The sequence below is a fragment of the Chionomys nivalis genome, chromosome 7 (assembly GCF_950005125.1).
Source record: "Chionomys nivalis chromosome 7, mChiNiv1.1, whole genome shotgun sequence".
Taxonomy (NCBI): domain Eukaryota; kingdom Metazoa; phylum Chordata; class Mammalia; order Rodentia; family Cricetidae; genus Chionomys; species Chionomys nivalis.
Window position 1 is genome coordinate 79,700,970 of NC_080092.1, and position 17,779 is coordinate 79,718,748.

Here is a 17,779-nt window from a genome sequence, read left to right on the forward strand (position 1 = left end):
TAGCAAATTATCAAAATTGAAAACTTTTGTCTGCTGTGGAATAATCTTTTTGTGCCCTGTGAATATGTGTCACTCTGACTGGTTTAATAAAAAGCTGAATAGCCAATAGATAGGCAGGATTTGGGGAGCAAAAAGGATGCTGAGAAGAAGAAAGAAGACAAGGAACTGTGGAGCTAGCTGACGGGGCAGAAAAACTCAAAAAAAAAGAAACTCAAAAAAAAAGAGATTAATGTTAAAGCTGATTAGTGAAAGGCTGTTGGTTTCTCATTTCTCGTTAAAACTCAAAGAGTTTTAGTTGTTTACTTACCAATTATGAAAGTAAGCATATTGATTACTAAAGGGAAATTCAAAACACTTAAGGAGCAACTTCTTCCTTGAAGTACTTCATAGAGTGGGAAATTAGCATAAACAATGACACACACACAAGTTCTGCTCATTGGCCCAAATTTTGAAGTATTGTATATAAAAGGCAAAACACGAAAGAAAACAATAGATTATTGGGAAACTCACCCTTGAGTAGAACTCCTCTTTCAACATCCAACACCATGACCAACTCCTGCTGCTCCCCTTGCTGCCAGCCCAGCTGCTGTAGGACCTGCTTCCAGTCAAGCTGTGTGAGCAGCTGCTGCAGCACACCCTGCTGCCAGCCCTGCTGCTGTGTGTCCAGCTGCTGCAAGCCCTGCTGCCAGCCCTGCTGCTGCAAGCCCTGCTGCCAGCCCTGCTGCTGCAAGCCCTGCTGCCAGCCCTGCTGCTGTGTGTCCAGCTGCTGTAAGCCCTGCTGCCAGCCCTGCTGCCAGCCCTGCTGCTGCAAGCCCTGCTGCCAGCCCTGCTGCTGTGTGTCCAGCTGCTGTAAGCCCTGCTGCCAGCCCTGCTGTAAGCCCTGCTGCTGCAAGCCCTGCTGCAAGCCCTGCTGCTGCACACCCTGCTGCAAGCCCTGCTGTTGTGTGTCCAGTTGCTGTAAGCCCTGCTGCTGCAAGCCCTGCTGCCAACCCTGCTGCAAGCCCTGCTGCCCATCCAGCTGTTGCCAGCCCTGCTGCAAGCCCTGCTGCTGCACACCCTGCTGCAAGCCCTGCTGCTGTGTGTCCAGCTGCTGCCAGCCCTGTTGCCAACCTTGCTGCAAGCCCAGCTGCTGCCAGCCCTGCTGTAAACCCTGCTGCCAGCCCAGCTGCTGCAAGCCCTGCTGTTGTAAGCCTTGCTGCCAGCCCTGCTGCACACCCTGCTGCAAGCCCTGCTGCTGTGTGTCCAGCTGCTGTAAGCCCTGCTGTAAACCCTGTTGCCAGCCCAGCTGCTGCCTCAAGCCCTGCTGCCAGCCCTTCTGCCTTGACCTGTGCTGCCAGCCAGCTTGCTCTGGACCTGTGACCGTCACCAGGACTTGCTACCAGCCCACATGTGTCTGTGTGCCTGGCTGCCTGTCCCAAGGCTGCGGGTCTAGCTGCTGTGAGCCCTGCAGTTGTTGAACAACATGCATTAGGCCCACTACATAACATAGCCTTCTACTATCAAACCTACCTGATAACCACACTATACCTATACCAAACTCAGTGTTGTTACTCTGGAAAGAAGCTTTATGCTGCCTTACCACCAATATCCCATTAGTAGATTTGTGTCTTTTCTCAGTAAACACAACTTTATCTACTGTGTTCATTTTTATTCTTCTGTTCTTTGTCAAAGCGACCTGTTATTGACCTGGATTCAGTCTCAACCCTGGGAAATTTGCTCATTTCATTTTCAACCTACAGAAGGATTGTAAAACCAAAAGTAAGAAAGCACTCTGATTTTTCCTGGTGTTAGTCATCCTTGCTTTTCCCTGTATTTATAATTATTCTAACTCATCTTATAACTCATCCATAAAAACTTTGAATTCTCTGGCTAATTGGAAGGCCATTCTCTTTGGTTTACTAATAAAGTCTTCACGCAATTATCTCCTAAACTGATGTTGTTTTGTGTGTGTTTGTTTTGCTTGTCACATTATGTTGTCTCATCTGAGTCACGTCATAGTCTCAGACTTGGGCAGAGATGGTGCATGGGATGTGAGCTGTGTCAGGTCATGTAGCTAAGGATAGAAAACATCCCTACAGAGACCTGGACTTGCCCGTTGAAGCTCTGGTGTGGTAATGGGAACAACTTAGTGGAATAGAGGCACTGGGACTGAACAATGGGAAGATGGGCATCTCATGATGCTTTCTATTTACCAGTCGCCTTGGTAACCAGTAACCACTGAGTGGAAGAGCTGATTTTAGGAGCCTAGAAAGCCATGTAAACCGTGTATTGCCTTGCCTAAAATAGCCACTGGAGATGACTTTTAAATTTTTTTTTTATCACAGCATACTTGCTACTGTCTTGGGATTTTGAAAGCTTTTTACCATCTGTTGGGGGTGGAGGTTGGGAGGGGGTGTCAGAGGACAAATTGTGAGAGTCGTTTCTCTCCTTCCACCGTGTGGATCCTAGGGATCAAACTCAGGCTTGGAGGCAGGTGCCTTGACCTGCGGATCCATCTCAGGATTTTGATGTGGGAGGACCATTTAGAAATTGTTGTAGAGATGGAATATTTTATGCCCTTATTCTTCTGATTACCAGTATAAATGGCTGCATGGGGGAGGGATTGATTTGTGATGACACTGGTAACAGAAAAGTAAAAATTTTAATATTCTGCGTGGAAAGGTGCAGTAACCGATTGATTTTCAGAGAATGATCTGTGAGTTGAGACAGAAAGTACTTGGAGTAAATAATATCTAGTACACATAATCCTCAAAACTATAGCCCAGGTGTGCTGAAGACATAAAAACCTTGAAACTCTTGTAAGAACTATAGATAAACATCTCTTAGATCTTGAGGAAGGACAAGTCTTTATCATCAGAAAAAAAAAAAAGAGCCAAATTTGGCTGTTACCATGTAGAGCTTGCAGTCACCAGACACAGCAACAGAAAAATGAAAACCAAGTTATAAACTTGGTGGTGTTTGAGAAACACAGAAATAAACACGCATGACTGAACTCATAAAGAAGTAGTGGATCTGAACAGAATTCAGAAAAGTGCAAATGAAGACTAAAATGAGGCTTCTTCTTAAACCAATATTAATGTATTAAAACAATCTTATTTCACATTTGGAAAAAGAGAATTTTCAAACTACTGAGTCAATAATTGGCAAAAGTAAAGTAAACATCTCTGTTCTCTCCCAAGTCTGGGCTTGAAAGGGATGCAGATGGTTCTTGCAGTACTGAGGGGAACCAAGGAAGCCTTGAGTGAGTACAGTAAGGGTGGGTGAAGTCCTGAGTGGATATGCATTGTTGACATGGATACAGTGATGTCAAGGACTCAATGCCCCAGACCCATAAGAAACTGGCAAAACCTTTCTTGTCACCCACCCAAGGTGCAGACTCCTTCTGTGCTGTACATAATAAACACACGAGGTTTTGAGTTGTGTATTTGGTACCCTCTGACAGAGCAAGCACAGGCCACTGGGTCCCATCTTCACTGTATGTGTGTCTGTTTTTTTTTTTTTTTTCATTCCCTCAAACCCCAGCCAGGTCAAGTTCCAAGCCACCGGAACATGGCACAGAATGTTTTGGGTCCTTGTTGTTTGACCCTATTGAGCATCTTGGGCATATTTTAACACATAATATTCAATACATGTAGTCAGTCCTCCATCATTGTCTTCACAATCAATAGTCTCAATCCACCCAAGACCAAAATATTTAAAAAACAAATGTAACTAAATTGAATACATTATTCTATGAACAATACAGTGGGACAATAACAGAAGTCACATTTACATTCTATTAGCTACTAGGGCTGTTGAGGTAAACTCAGTAGTAGAGAACTTGCCTAGCATGTGTGAGACCCTTGTTTAATGTCCAGCAATGCAAAAACAAGCAAGCACCCTTTTGACCCAATTATTATAAGTATCACAGAGATAACTCATGTAACATTTGTGGAAGAGTATGTATGTATTAACTTTAAAAATGTTGGTAATTTGTATGAAAAATTGAATGTATGAAGATTTTTATATCAGGAAGTCATCCTTAAAACAATTCCCCATGGATATTAAGAGACTAACATGTTTTGAAATGAATGAATGATGTTTTGTGAATTATACAAAAAGTATCAACCTTCTACTATCCAAAGTACACTATATTTGAACTAAAGATTGTGAAATGAATCAAGGTTTAAAATTGAACACTATTGGCCTGGCAGAACAAGGGCAACACCAGCTGACATGCCAACATGGATTGGAGAAATATCACAAGGCCCCTCCCCTAAATGAAAAACTATGAGCCTTTAACGGTTGCTAAGAGGAGAAACATTCTTCACCAGGGACAAGCCCCCTAACAGGTTACCCAGTTTCAGTGGCCAGTCCTAAACACATATAAAAACAAGCAACAGTCAATGGATTAATCTTGTCACATTTACATATTTGCATATATATCATATGTTATGTATGATACATATCAAAGAGGCTATAATTTTGAGAGTGAGGAGGCATGGGAGAGGTTTGGAGACATAAGACAGGAGAAGATAGAAGGGATGAGTGTAGTAATAAGAATGGCAGGGCTGCATCGGCCGCCCGCACGGCTTTACCCGAAATAATTACACGGAAACTGTATTCTTTTAAACACTGCCTGGCCCATTAGTTCCAGCCTCTTATTGGCTAACTCTTACATATTGATCTAACCCATTTCTAATATTTTGTGTAGCACCACGAGCTGGTGGCTTACCAGGGAGGATCTTAACCTGCGTTTGTGTCCGGCGGGAGAATCATGGTGACTCACTGACTTGGCTTCTTTCTCCCAGCATTCTGTTCTGTCTATTCCACCCACCTAAGGGTTGGCCTATCAAATGGGCCTAGGCAGTTTCTTTATTAATTAACCAATGAAAGCAACAGATTAGAAAGAAATCACTCCCACATCAGATGAGTGATATAATTACATTTTTATTAAAAATATATAAAATTAACATTATATACAAATTTTTAAAGATTAAGGTGGAGGTGCTGTTAATAAAGGACAGCTTTGCCCAAGGCCGAGACACACTCCTTTCAATTCTCCTCTCCCATTATTATCACTACCCTAATTTCTTATCTTTTCCAATATAGGAAGTACTCTAGAGGAGCAAATGATACTACAATGACACAATCAACAGCCATTATAAATCTATACAAATCTAAAAATCCTTATCAGTTAATTGGAGACCTGCCAGAACAAATAAAGAATTTTGAGGAAATATCTGAGATAAAAAGAATATTAAAGGAGTTTGGTTGATTTTTGCAGCTTCTTTTCTCTCCCAGGTGGGGTGGTTTTTAAAAAAAAAATGAGGTCGAGCAGTGGTGGCGCATGCCTTTAACCCCAGCACTCAGGAGGCAGAGGCAGGCAGATCTCTGTGAGTTCTAGGGCAAACTGGTCCACAAGAGCTAGTTCCAGGACAGGCTCCAAAGGTACAGAGAAACCTTGTCTCGAAAAACCAATAAATAAATAAATAAATAAATAAATAAATAAATAAATAAATAAATGGAAATGAGAGTGACACTAGTGGGAGGTGTGGCCTTATTGGAGCAGGTGTGGTCTTGTTTGAGAAAGTGTGTCACTGTGGAGGTGGGCTTTGAGGTTTTATATGCTCCAGCCAGGCCAAGTGCTTTAGTTCATTTCCTGTTGCCTTTAGATCAAGATGTGAGGACTCTCTGTTGCATGCTGCCTCACTTCCTGCCATGATGATAATGAACCGAACCTCTGAACTATAAGCAAGCCTCCTCCATTAAATCTTTTTCTTTATAAGAGTTATGTGGTCATGATCTCTTCACAGCAATAGAAAACCTAACTAAGACACTGGGCTTTGTTCGGTCCTAATTAGCATAGTAAGAGAAAGAGAGATTTTCATGAGATCACTTGATTGGCAATCAATTCCAGGCTTATCATATTTATCATTACACTTAAATCAATTCCCCATTAATAAACACTGATTTGTGTTTATCATGGAACTATTCACAACAGCCAAGTCATGGAATCAGCCTCAGCGTCCATCAAGGAATGAATGGAAGAAAAAAAAGCATCTGTGTGTGTGTGTGTGTGTTCATACCTATGTGTCTGCCTGTGTGCATACCTGCATGTGTGCATATTATTTAGTCTTAAGGAAGAATGATGCATCTTGTTTGTGAAATAAGCCATCCCCAGAAGGATTAATACTGTATCTTTCCTCACATATGTGCAATCTGGATTTCTTTCAAGACACGAAAGTGGAGAGGCACCATGTGGAAAGTGAAGGGGACCAAGAGGAGAGAAGAAAGCATAACAGTAGGTGCCAGATAAGATCAAAGTACACAGTGCACATATATTAAAATGTCTAATGAAATCCATCTTTTTGTATAATTGATACAGGTTAGTTGATTTTTAAGTTGAATGACAATACAATAGCACTTATTACATGTAACACAGGATAGTATCAGCATGATTTTAGAACAACTATCAGTATACATAGGAAAAATAAAAGACTATAAAGTCTATATCCTAGGGGGAAAGACTAGGTGTACATCATTAAGAGGAACAAGGTAAGCCATAGTCTAAGAAATGACACTGGTAAAGCAAATAATAAAGACTGATTTCTGGTGTAGGAGGTCTTTTTGCTTATGTGTTGCTTTCATTTGTTAATGAATAAAGAAACTGCCTTGGCCTTTTGATAGAGCAAAACTTATGTAGGTGGGGAAAACAGAATTGAATACTGGGAGGAAGAAGGGTGGAGTCAGAGAAGCCTGAGATGGACCCCAGTTAGAATCTTGCCAGTAAGCCACAGACAGGTGGCTATATACAGATTAATAGAAATGGATTAAATTAAGATGTAAGAATTAGCCAATAAGAAACTAGAGCTAATGGGCCAAGCAGTGTTTTAATGAATACAGTTTCTGTGTGATTATTTTGGGCATAAGCTGAACAAGGTATCCCTCCAAAGAGAATGTGCTCCTAGATGCCAGTTCAAGCACTATGAATAAATCCTGGTCCTACTGTCAGTGACCCCACAGACTACCCAAGTCTCACGACTGTCCCCTACATTCAGAGAACCTAGTTTGGTTCTATGCAGGCTCCCCCACTATCACTCCAGAGTCAGTGAGCTCTCACTAGCTCAGGTCAGCTTTTTTAGTGGGTATCACCATTGTGGTCTTGACCCCTTTGCTCATATTATCACTCCTCCCTCTCTTGGGCTAGTCTCCAGAAGCTCAGCCCAGTGCTTTGTTGTGAATCTCTGTATTTGCTTCCATCAGTCACTGGTTGAAGGTTCTATGACGACAATTAAGGTAGTCATCAATCTGATTACAGGGAAAGATCAGTTTACCTGTCCTCTCCATTGTAGCTTAGAGTCTTAGCTGGGGTCATCCTTGTGGATTCCTGGAAATTTCCCTAGTGCCATGTTTCTCGCTAGTCCTTTAATGGCTCCCTCAATCAAGGTATCTCTTTCCTTCCTCTGACATGGAAACTTCTTAATAATTATAAAACCCTAGCCCTTATCTTAGGCTTGTTCCCAACTAGCTCATATATAACTCAAATTAACCTACTTCTATTTATCTATGTTCTGCCACTTGACTTTTACCTTTCCTCAGAGAAAGGAGATCACTATCAGAGATTTGCTTCTCTGCCACTTCTCTGATCAACCAAGTTTTAACCTCAGTATCTGACTCCCAACTTTTATTTAATAATTGAACAATATAAGTAATTGCTCCATGAGTTCATGAGTGTTCGTAGCCATATCAAGTTCAGAAGTTTACATTTTTACAGCCCTTCTTCCCCATTCTCCAGCGACTGTCTACTCACTCTTCTGCTGTATTCCTTAAGCCTTGGTGAGGTTTGGGGGTGTTAAAAAATACGCTCTCAGGGTCAATATGGTTACTTTTATGAGACTGACGCGCTACCTACTGAGCTAACGAGGCACCTAATATGGTTACTTTTAAAAGAACATTTGAAGCAACCTATGAGGGTTGACCAAAAACATAATTTATACTCCATAAACTTCACTCCAAAATTATATGAAGAATATTCACTAGAAGATGTGGACATATACGTCCATGAGAACATGATATACGCTAGTTTAAATGATGGAAATATGTTCATCAGAGATGAAATACATTAATACAATTTGGTCCCATACTGCAATGATATCAACAAAATGATATCACAGTAGGCAATGAAGTCTATAAACTCATAAACAGATTTGAGCAAAAGAAAATAAATAATACACGCAAAATAACTTCACTTTTAATAAAGATTAAAAACTGACAAACTATGACTTACATACTAGTTGTTTTAGGAACAGGGATACTACCATAATGACAGCCACCAGGTATGCCACTATTTCCTGCCACAAATGCTGGACGTATTGTCTTTATCATAATCAGTCAAGCTATATACAAAAGTACTTTGGCTTTTCCAATACTATTTTATGTTTTAATTTCTTTTAAATAAAGGTATATGGCTTGATCTCATAGAATTTAATTTCCTCGTTGTATAAAGACAACGTGCTGGTTTGGGAATCTGACCTGAGTTTATTGGTCCTGTTGCTAAGAAAGGATGAAGATCTAAATTGATTGACGCTTTCCATGCCCTTGTGTCATCTTGCTGCCTCTATTGACCCACATTTGGATTTGTTTGTGTTTAAAAGAGGCTGTGACAACCCCACCTCTGTCCATGTATCTGTGATAAAGCAGATGAAACACAGAAAGTGCCTGCTGCCTGTTGTAGGCTTTTCTGAACAAAAGCGTTGGAGCCAGATGAGGATTCAGCTTGTCACTGTAAGTGCATCATTATCATAGCCTTTCCCCAGTCTCCATACAGCCAAAGGTACAGGATGAAGGAAACCTATGACCCTGTGGCCGTGACATTTGTCACATGACTCGGGCACGGATGACACTGATGATTTTCTACAGTCACTTCCCACAATTATTTATTTAAAGAGAAGTGTCAAAGATTTGTAATATATTGAACAACTTCCTCCTTAGAGAATTTCCCCATGAGCCATTGCAAACAAACAACAACAGGAAAAAGTCCTGCTATGTCCAGGGTATAAAAGCCCCAGAACTGAAACAGCTGTCAGAATCTCAGGAACCCCTGTGAACAGAACCTCTCCCTCCACATCCAACACCATGACCAACTCCTGCTGTTCCCCTTGCTGCCAGCCTTCCTGCTGCAGGACCACCTGCTGCAGAACCACCTGCTGGAGACCAAGCTGTGTGAGCAGCTGCTGCCAGCCCTGTTGCCAGCCCAGCTGCTGTGAGTCCAACTGCTGCCAGCCTTGCTGCCAGCCCAGCTGCTGTAGGACCTGCTTCCAGCCAAGCTGTGTGAGCAGCTGCTGCAGCACACCCTGCTGCCAGCCCTGCTGCTGTGTGTCCAGCTGCTGCCAGCCCTGCTGCCAGCCCAGCTGCTGCCAGCCCAGCTGCTGCCAGCCCAGCTGCTGCCAGCCCAGCTGTTGTGAGTCCAGCTGCTGTCAGCCCAGCTGTTGTGAGTCCAGCTGCTGTCAGCCCAGGTGCTGTATTTCCAGCTGCTGCCAGCCCTGCTGCAAGCCCTGCTGCCAGCCCAGCTGCTGCCTCAAGCCCTGCTGCCAGCCCTTCTGCCTTGACCTGTGCTGCCAGCCAGCTTGCTCTGGACCTGTGACCGTCACCAGGACTTGCTACCAGCCCACATGTGTCTGTGTGCCTGGCTGCCTGTCCCAAGGCTGCGGGTCTAGCTGCTGCGAGTCCTGTAGCTGGTGATCAACTTACCACAGACCCATTAACAACAGACCTGCAAGATAACGACAGTACATCAATTTACCACCATTCTCTGCCAATAATATGCACTTAAAAGTAATATTCATCTTATCAAACTCCCACTCATTTTCTTGTTAAGAAATCTCTGCCTTGATCACTGGCCACCATCCAACTCACTTTGATAGCCTTTTTATTTCTCTGACTGCTTCTAAGCATCAGCTGATCTAGACTGGTTTGTAAGCTCAGCCTTGATAAAGAGATAATTGCCTTTTTAATTTAAGAAATTAAGAACAAGAAAAGCCACTTGCAATTATATGATTAGAACTTTGCAATGATAAATATCCTTGATTCTATTCCAATGTGTTTATATGATTTTATGAATCATCTTGTAACTCTTTCATGACTTCATATTTTCATCTTGGCTTAAAAAAGCATTCACACATTGTCCATTGCTTTTTCTAATAAACTCTAATAATTTTCTTAACTGTCCTATTCTATTTTTTGTTTATTTTTTATTGTTTTGTTCTTGGAATTATGTTATAGTATCTGAGTTATATCACAGTTCCAAAGTTAATGTGCTGGTAGAATTTCCTCACTGTGGAAGAACAACTTAGTGGATGATAGACCTATTTTTGCTCATGGTTTCTCTACATTGTTGTTTGGTCTCCTGTGCTTGGCTAGAACAACAAGGTGTCAAGAACACATTGAGAAGGTGTTGATACCACATAGACAGAAAGCCAGAGCGAGGAGGTATGCGGGATCTCATATAACCTTCAAAGGCAAAGGCCCAGGGACCTACTTCCTCCAACTAGGTTCCACCTCCTGAGGTTTACTGAGCATATAAACAGAATCATCATCTGAGGACCAAGCATGCAGTGTATGAGCCCGGGGAGGGTGTTTCATATTCAAACAATTACAGGAGCAAACTCAACGTGAGTTAAGTGACATGTGTTATGGCAGGTAGTAGGGATAGCCAGAATCAAATCAAGATAGTCACAGGTACGGTTTTAGTTTAAGGAAATATAGCACTGTAAGATGAACACTAGGAAGATGTACACTTCACTTTCTTCCCAGGTAACATCATTGGCTCTCTGGTTTTCCGTCCACCTTCCCAATTCGTTACTCATACCTTGGTCTCTACCACCCACTCCTTAAGACCAGCAGTATTTTTAAGAGCCCTACCAAACAATATGCACTCCAGCCAGACAAATGGTGAATGTATTCAACCGCGTTCAATGATCCAAGTGTTCCCGCCACTGTCCTGAGACTTTGATGTAAATAGTTTCCCTAGATAATGTTTATTGATGCCACAGGAATGCGCTTATTTTTCTGGTCCTTATTCTTATATGACTATGTGTATCATTGGGAAATAGACAGAATTTCACTTGCACTCACACATGGAAAGATAATTGGTTCAAGGTCAAAGTGGCATTAAGGAAATATAGGAGTGACAAATCCCAGAATTCAGGGCAAATTATTGATGCTAGCAGGCTTTGATCCTCCATGGTCTTTGAACCACCTGAGGTATCAAAAATATACCTGACCTATGGGAGGGAAAGAACAATGAACTGAGAAAAATGAAAACTTTATTTCTAAGGTCAGTGAGGCTGTGAGAAAAGATCAAAGGAGGAGGCGCTTCTAGGAGCAGGGGTAATTATGAGCCAGGAACTGAAAGAGAAAACAATAGACATTCTGAAAAAAAGAACAAACAATGGAAAACAACGATAGAAAGGCTGGTGTTGTTACAGGAAAATGGGAAAAATGAAAAGAAATAACTAAATAAATACCTTAGAGGAGCTAGATGCATCGTCTTCCCAGACACATGCCAGAGATTCCCTGTACACACTTCCAAAAATGTAAGTGAAAGAAAGAGACAGAGAGAAAGAGAATCAGAGACAGACACAGACCCACAGAGAGAGACACACAGAGAGAGATTAGCCCAGATTATTTTTATTTTATTTCTGTTTGTGGAAACAGAAAACAGAGGTCAGGGGCTGAGTATCATGTGGTCTTTGATATGAACATTCTGCAGTAGATCTTACCAATAGAAACAGTAGATTGACTTCAGGGGTAATGGAGGAGTATAGACATTTTCTAGAAGAACATCAACAGTCATTTGATATGCTCTTTCATCCAACTCCCAAACTTAACTTTATTTTGTTGTTCATTCCTCTTCAATTAATTTATAGTAAACTCTGTAAGCATTGAATGTAATGGCTTGCTGAAATCTTCCTTTTAACATGCAGTTTAGTAACTGAACTCCTAGGTTTAGCTTATGTTTCATTTTTCAAAGAGAAAATAGCAAGCTCTAGGATACCATAGACAGTTTAAGTTTCCAAACTGTAAGAGAGGCATTATAAAGGTCATTATAGAAGTCATTGAGTTCAGACATAGTAGGACTGGAAATTTATATTCAATTCTTGTTATCTTTGCAACAAATCACCATTAATTTAGCAGTTTAAACAGCACAAATTTATTATCTTTCCAATTCTAGAGGTCAGATGTCAAAAATTCAGTATCACTGAACTTGAATCCAAGTGTTACGTTTTATGTTGGTTGTACCTTTTCTGTAAGCAGTGGTTGGCATTTTCCGTCTTCTAGGGCAGCCCACCCTCCTTGTTTCGTGACACTATATTATTTTGCCCATGTTTTCCATCTCCATCTTTATTGATCAGGTACCCTGTGTTTACATTGAACAGCTGTAAATTATCCAGAACAATCTCTCCCTCTTGGGATTCTTAATCATGTCCTCAAAACTCCTTCACCACGAAGGGTGACAGTCATAGTTCAGGACATGGCCAGCTCTTAAGGGATGCTATTCTTCTCACAAGAAGAAACTTGATATGTTCAGAAGTAACTTACGCATAGTGGGTAAAAATCCAGAATTAAGTGGTATAATGTGACTATTTCTTCTAAAACGACATATGTCAAAGTATTCCTAGACAAACGAAGAATAATTTGAAGTTACGAAAGTTAGAATGTTAAGATCTACAAGGCTATGTATAGAGGTTCACTGTTCTTGTTTACTTGTTCAGCATCCTCTCATGACTGGGAACTAGCTGTTGGAGTGTTTGAGCAGTTGGTTGGCAACATTTAGAAACATGCTAACCTTAGAAACATGTTAACCCCCCAGTGAGTCTCTCTAAATATCATAGAAAAAAACCCTCACCCTGGCACCACAGAAACCTGAGCACATCTAAAATTGGGTGTTGAATTTGAGGAGCCACACCCTTCCTTCTGATACTATAATGTCATTGGTGTAGTGATTGTGATTGGACCAATAATTTCATTTACAGACCAAGTTTATTTTGTAAAATTACAGTATTGTTTAATTCTTCACCTCTTATAGAAAATGATTACTAAGCAAACCAAATGAAATATTTGTTACGAATAATAGAAGTAGGTGTAGACAGGACACAATGTAGGTAAAAACTGCTGACTTGGAATACATACCAAAATGAAACGTTTTATAGTGGAATTAAAACAATTGAGAAATTTAATGATGATACAGTCATTAGACGCTAGAACTCAGAGGTTATCATGAAAAATGGCATTTTGAGGGAAACCTATAGTCTTTAATTATTTAATTATTTATTCTACAAAAAAGACCTCTTATTTTATTTTTACTTAAAAATTTCCACCTCCTCCCATTTCCCCCCCTCCCCCTTTCCCCTTCCCCTCCCTCTTCAGTCCAAAGAGCAGTCAGGGTTCCCTGCCCTGTGGGAAGTCCAAGGTCCTTCCCGCTCCATCCAGATCTAGGAAGATGAGCATCCAAACAACAGAACTCTTTAAAAAAGATAAATTTAGTATTTTAGTTAAAAGTTTGGGAATGAAACAAAAGCAATTAGATGGACCTGTGTCTTGATTTAAATTAAGGAACTACGTGATAAATTTCAAATCAAGGAAATCAATAAAATTCAAATTCTGTGCATATTAAAATATTCTAATATTTCAGACCAGATAATACTGGTCTGAGAAAGAACATATTTGATTAATATTGTGACTGAATAAAAGGTGACATGTATTTCAGAGAATGCTCAATACATGAAGCTGAAACTACGAAAGTGATTCCCTACGCTCCTCATTTACAAAAATCCAATATGAGTTAATTAAGGGCTTAAAATCAACCCCAAAAGTAAACCCAAAATTTCAAAGATGTCTTGTGAGTTAAAAGCACTGTATGCTCTTCCAGAGGACCAAAAGTAGCCATACAAAGGTTCACAACCTTCTGTAACTCTAGTCCCAGGGGATCCAATGCCTTCTTCTGGCCTCTGAAATGTTTGGCACACAGACATACATGCAGGAAAAATACCCATACACACAAAATAAAAATAAATAAAAAGTAAAAAAAATGTTTTTCAGTTTTGTCTTTTTTTCTTTTATTGATGTTAAATTGGGAGCGTCACCACAGTTCCTGGCATCCATCCCAGCCCCCACTGGCCTGGGAGTTGCATTGGACTGGACTCCCCCTGGCCTGGGAGTTGGTGGTCTGAACTCCAAATCCCAGCATGCCAGGTTCCTAGGAAAGGAACAGGACCACTCCCACAGGATATTTAAGTGGGCACCCAGTAGAGGAACACATGGTCCTGGGTTTTGCATGTGCTCCCCCGTTTTCTGTCTCCCCTACCATGTTCTCGGCCACCCGAGAGTGCGGTATTTAATAACTTCCTGAGGCAAGGGATCACTGGGATGGAGAGCAAGCAAGAGAATGTTAAGGGGAAATAAATATGGTCATGGTAATTTATATGGAAATATGATAATTTTAGCTATTTATGGTATACTAAAATTGAGAGAGGAAAAGACAAACAACAGCATAGAAAAGAACACTGAAGAAATGAACAAAGGTTGATAACTGGGATATTTAATGAATTTCAATGAAAAAATTTTAAAAACAAATCAGCAGAAATAAAATTAAGGCATTACAAATGAGAAATGCAAGCATCGAAAGAACATATGTAATTCAACTCACTAAGGAATTCAAATGAAAATTATAATGAGATATACTACTTCTACAGATAACAAAAATGCTTCAAATCCCACAGTGAAGATACGAGGTATTAAAACATAAAGCACTGAGTGGCCCACGGAAATGTGTAAATGATTAACAACCTGAGTTCAATCCCTGAAACCTGCATAGTGAAAGGAGAACTCAGTCTCGGGCAAATTGTTCTCAGACCTCCACCCGGGTGTATGACATACACATGTGCATGGACGCACGCACACAATCAAGATAATAAAAAATTAAGTCATAAAGCAATAATGATAGTTATATGTCCGTATTTGCTAATTTTGACTATATGTAAATTCTGTAATGCAGAAACTCCACAACAAGAATTTGTAGGTATATATTCACAGGAGTACTCATTCAAGTGGACCAAGCTCTAAACCAATATATTCATGACAACATTAGTCACAAAGCCCTAATCATAAAAGTTGTCCATCAATAACACAAGAATTAATATACTAAAATATCACACATAAGAGCAGAAGGACAGCTTAGTAGCTAAGAGCCACTAACTGCTCTTCTGGTGGACTGGGGTTCAATTCCCAGAGCACACACAGTGACTTACAACTGTCTGTAACTTCAGCCCCAAGGACTGGTGTGTGGTGTCTATAGGCAATGAATACTTAGTGCACATACACAGATGTAGGGAAATACTCAAACACAATACAAATAAAGAAATCTTCAAAACTATAGCACACAATAATCAATTGAATGGAAAAGGGGCAAGCAACTACCATATTCAGCACAGTAATTCTAACAAACATAATTTGCGGCAAGAAAAAAGAAGAACATATTCTACGCTATTGTAATTGGGGTAAAATTTCATAATTGTCAAAACACTGCTATTATAAGTCATCAGACTATCTTATAGGAGAGGAAAAGGTGATGATACTGAAAACCAACATGAAAACAGCTACTCCAAGGTACATACTATTTCCTGGTATGAACAATAGCCTTGTCATGTTTGGTTAAACTATACATTTAAAAGCATGCATTTCTCTGGAAGCACATTATGATTAAATTTTCATTTTAAAAGTTATTTGTGTGGTAAAATTATTTTCTCATTTTATGAAGACTATACTCATGTTGGGATGCCTACTAAGGGTACTAAGTTTTCTGTTCTAAATTGATTGACTCTTTATGATCCCCTCCCATGTTCACCTGCCACTATCCTCAGGTCTGGTTTAGATTCACATGCTCAAAAGACCCATGATCTCTTTGATAAAGTTGATGTGACAGTGACCATGCTTGCTACAAATAAACATGTCTATTGCAGTGTGGAATAAACAGGCAGTTCTGATGAACAGGCTTGGACCCAGGCAAGGACCGAGTTTGTCACTATGAACACATCAACATCACTCTCCTTCTCTCAAACACTTCCCAGACTACACCAAAATGTACAAACTGAAGGAAGAAAATGGTCAGTTCCTCCTGTGTCCACAGAGCCATCACATGACTGGAGAATAATCAGAGCAAAAATGGTGGTAATGATTCCAAAAATACCCTCAAAGAACTATCCATATTAATTGCTTGAAGCACAATTTTCTAAAGATTTGTAATACTTAAAGAGCAACTTCCTCCATTGAGAATTTCCTCATGAACAACAGAAAACAAACAACAGGGAAAAGTCCTGCTTATTGGCTCCTTCATGATATGTCCAGGGTATAAAAGCCCCAGAACTGAAACAGCTGTCAGAATCTCAGGAACCCCTGTAAACAGAACCTCTCCCTCCACATCCAACACCATGACCAACTCCTGCTGTTCCCCTTGCTGCCAGCCTTCCTGCTGTAGGACCACCTGCTGCAGAACCACCTGCTGGAGACCAAGCTGTGTGAGCAGCTGCTGCCAGCCCTGTTGCCAGCCCAGCTGCTGTGAGTCCAGCTGCTGCCAGCCTTGCTGCCAGCCCAGCTGCTGTAGGACCTGCTTCCAGCCAAGCTGTGTGAGCAGCTGCTGCAGCACACCCTGCTGCCAGCCCTGCTGCTGTGTGTCCAGCTGCTGCCAGCCCTGCTGCCAGCCCAGCTGCTGCCAGCCCAGCTGCTGCCAGCCCAGCTGCTGTGAGTCCAGCTGCTGTCAGCCCAGGTGCTGTATTTCCAGCTGCTGCCAGCCCTGCTGCCAGCCCAGCTGCTGCAAGCCCAGCTGCTGCCTCAAGCCCTGCTGCCAGCCCTGCTGCCCTGACCTGTGCTGCCAGCCAGCTTGCTCTGGACCTGTGACCGTCACCAGGACTTGCTACCAGCCCACATGTGTCTGTGTGCCTGGCTGCCTGTCCCAGGGCTGTGGGTCTAGCTGTTGTGAGCCCTGTGACTGTTGATGAAGCCACTACTGAAATAGAATAATCTATTCTCAGACCTCCTGGAGTTTTGCTTTATGGCAAACTCTCTACCTTTGTTGAGTGACAATATTCAAATGACCAATCTTCCTACTAACAACCTGTGAAAAGCACCCTAAGTGCCATCTGATGCTCTCTTCATTTCTCTGTCTGCCAACTTCATCTGCTATGATCTGGATTCATAGTGTTAGCATGAGCAGAATCTATTCCCTTAATAAGTTAAGAAGTTAAAAATACATATACAATTCCCGACTGTCTTGTTGCATCTTTGCAATGATAAATGCCCATCATTATACTTCAATGTGTTGTGTCTTCACAGTTTTATGACTCATCTTGTGAGTAATCGTGACAACTTCATATTGTCTCTCCAACTATAGAGACACTACCCATTGCTATTCTAATAAAATCTTTATTCTACCTTTCATATTATGTTTGATTATTTTTCTATTTGTCTTTTACATTATGTTTTCTGATCCAAGTCATGCCAGTCATTGCGTTAGATTCCGTGCATTAATCAGAATTTCTTCACTCTGAATAAAATCATTGAAAGAGCAACTTAATGAATGTCTTGTAACTTATGGCTTCGGGGGGCTCAGTACATGATTGCTTGGCCTCATATGCTTGGATGAAAATCATGGGGCAAGAGTGTGTAGGGACACTATACAAGTGCGAACAATGAGTGACTATGGGCGCTTGTCCCTAAATACGACATCTATAGAACTCTCCTC

At 41.1% G+C, this 17,779-nt stretch overlaps 2 protein-coding genes across 3 annotated transcripts; both read left to right on the plus strand.

Moving 5' to 3' along the window:
* The first annotated feature begins 545 nt into the window (after nt 1-545).
* On the plus strand, nt 546-1,457 carry LOC130877149 (keratin-associated protein 4-6-like). The gene is made up of 2 exons (XM_057774098.1): nt 546-659; nt 906-1,457. Exons 1-2 carry the CDS (start codon nt 546-548, stop codon nt 1,455-1,457), a joined length of 666 nt encoding a protein of 221 aa, XP_057630081.1.
* Nucleotides 1,458-9,117: 7,660 nt separating this feature from the next.
* On the plus strand, nt 9,118-17,033 carry LOC130877150 (keratin-associated protein 9-1-like). 2 transcript variants are annotated; one of them, XM_057774100.1, is made up of 3 exons: nt 9,118-9,446; nt 13,448-13,453; nt 16,790-17,033. In XM_057774100.1, exons 1-3 carry the CDS (start codon nt 9,118-9,120, stop codon nt 17,031-17,033), a joined length of 579 nt encoding a protein of 192 aa, XP_057630083.1. The 2 variants fall into 2 exon arrangements, with proteins under 2 accessions (XP_057630083.1, XP_057630084.1); XM_057774101.1 differs by lacking the exons at nt 9,118-9,446; nt 13,448-13,453 and having other exon boundaries at nt 16,470-17,033.
* The last annotated feature ends 746 nt before the right edge of the window (nt 17,034-17,779 follow it).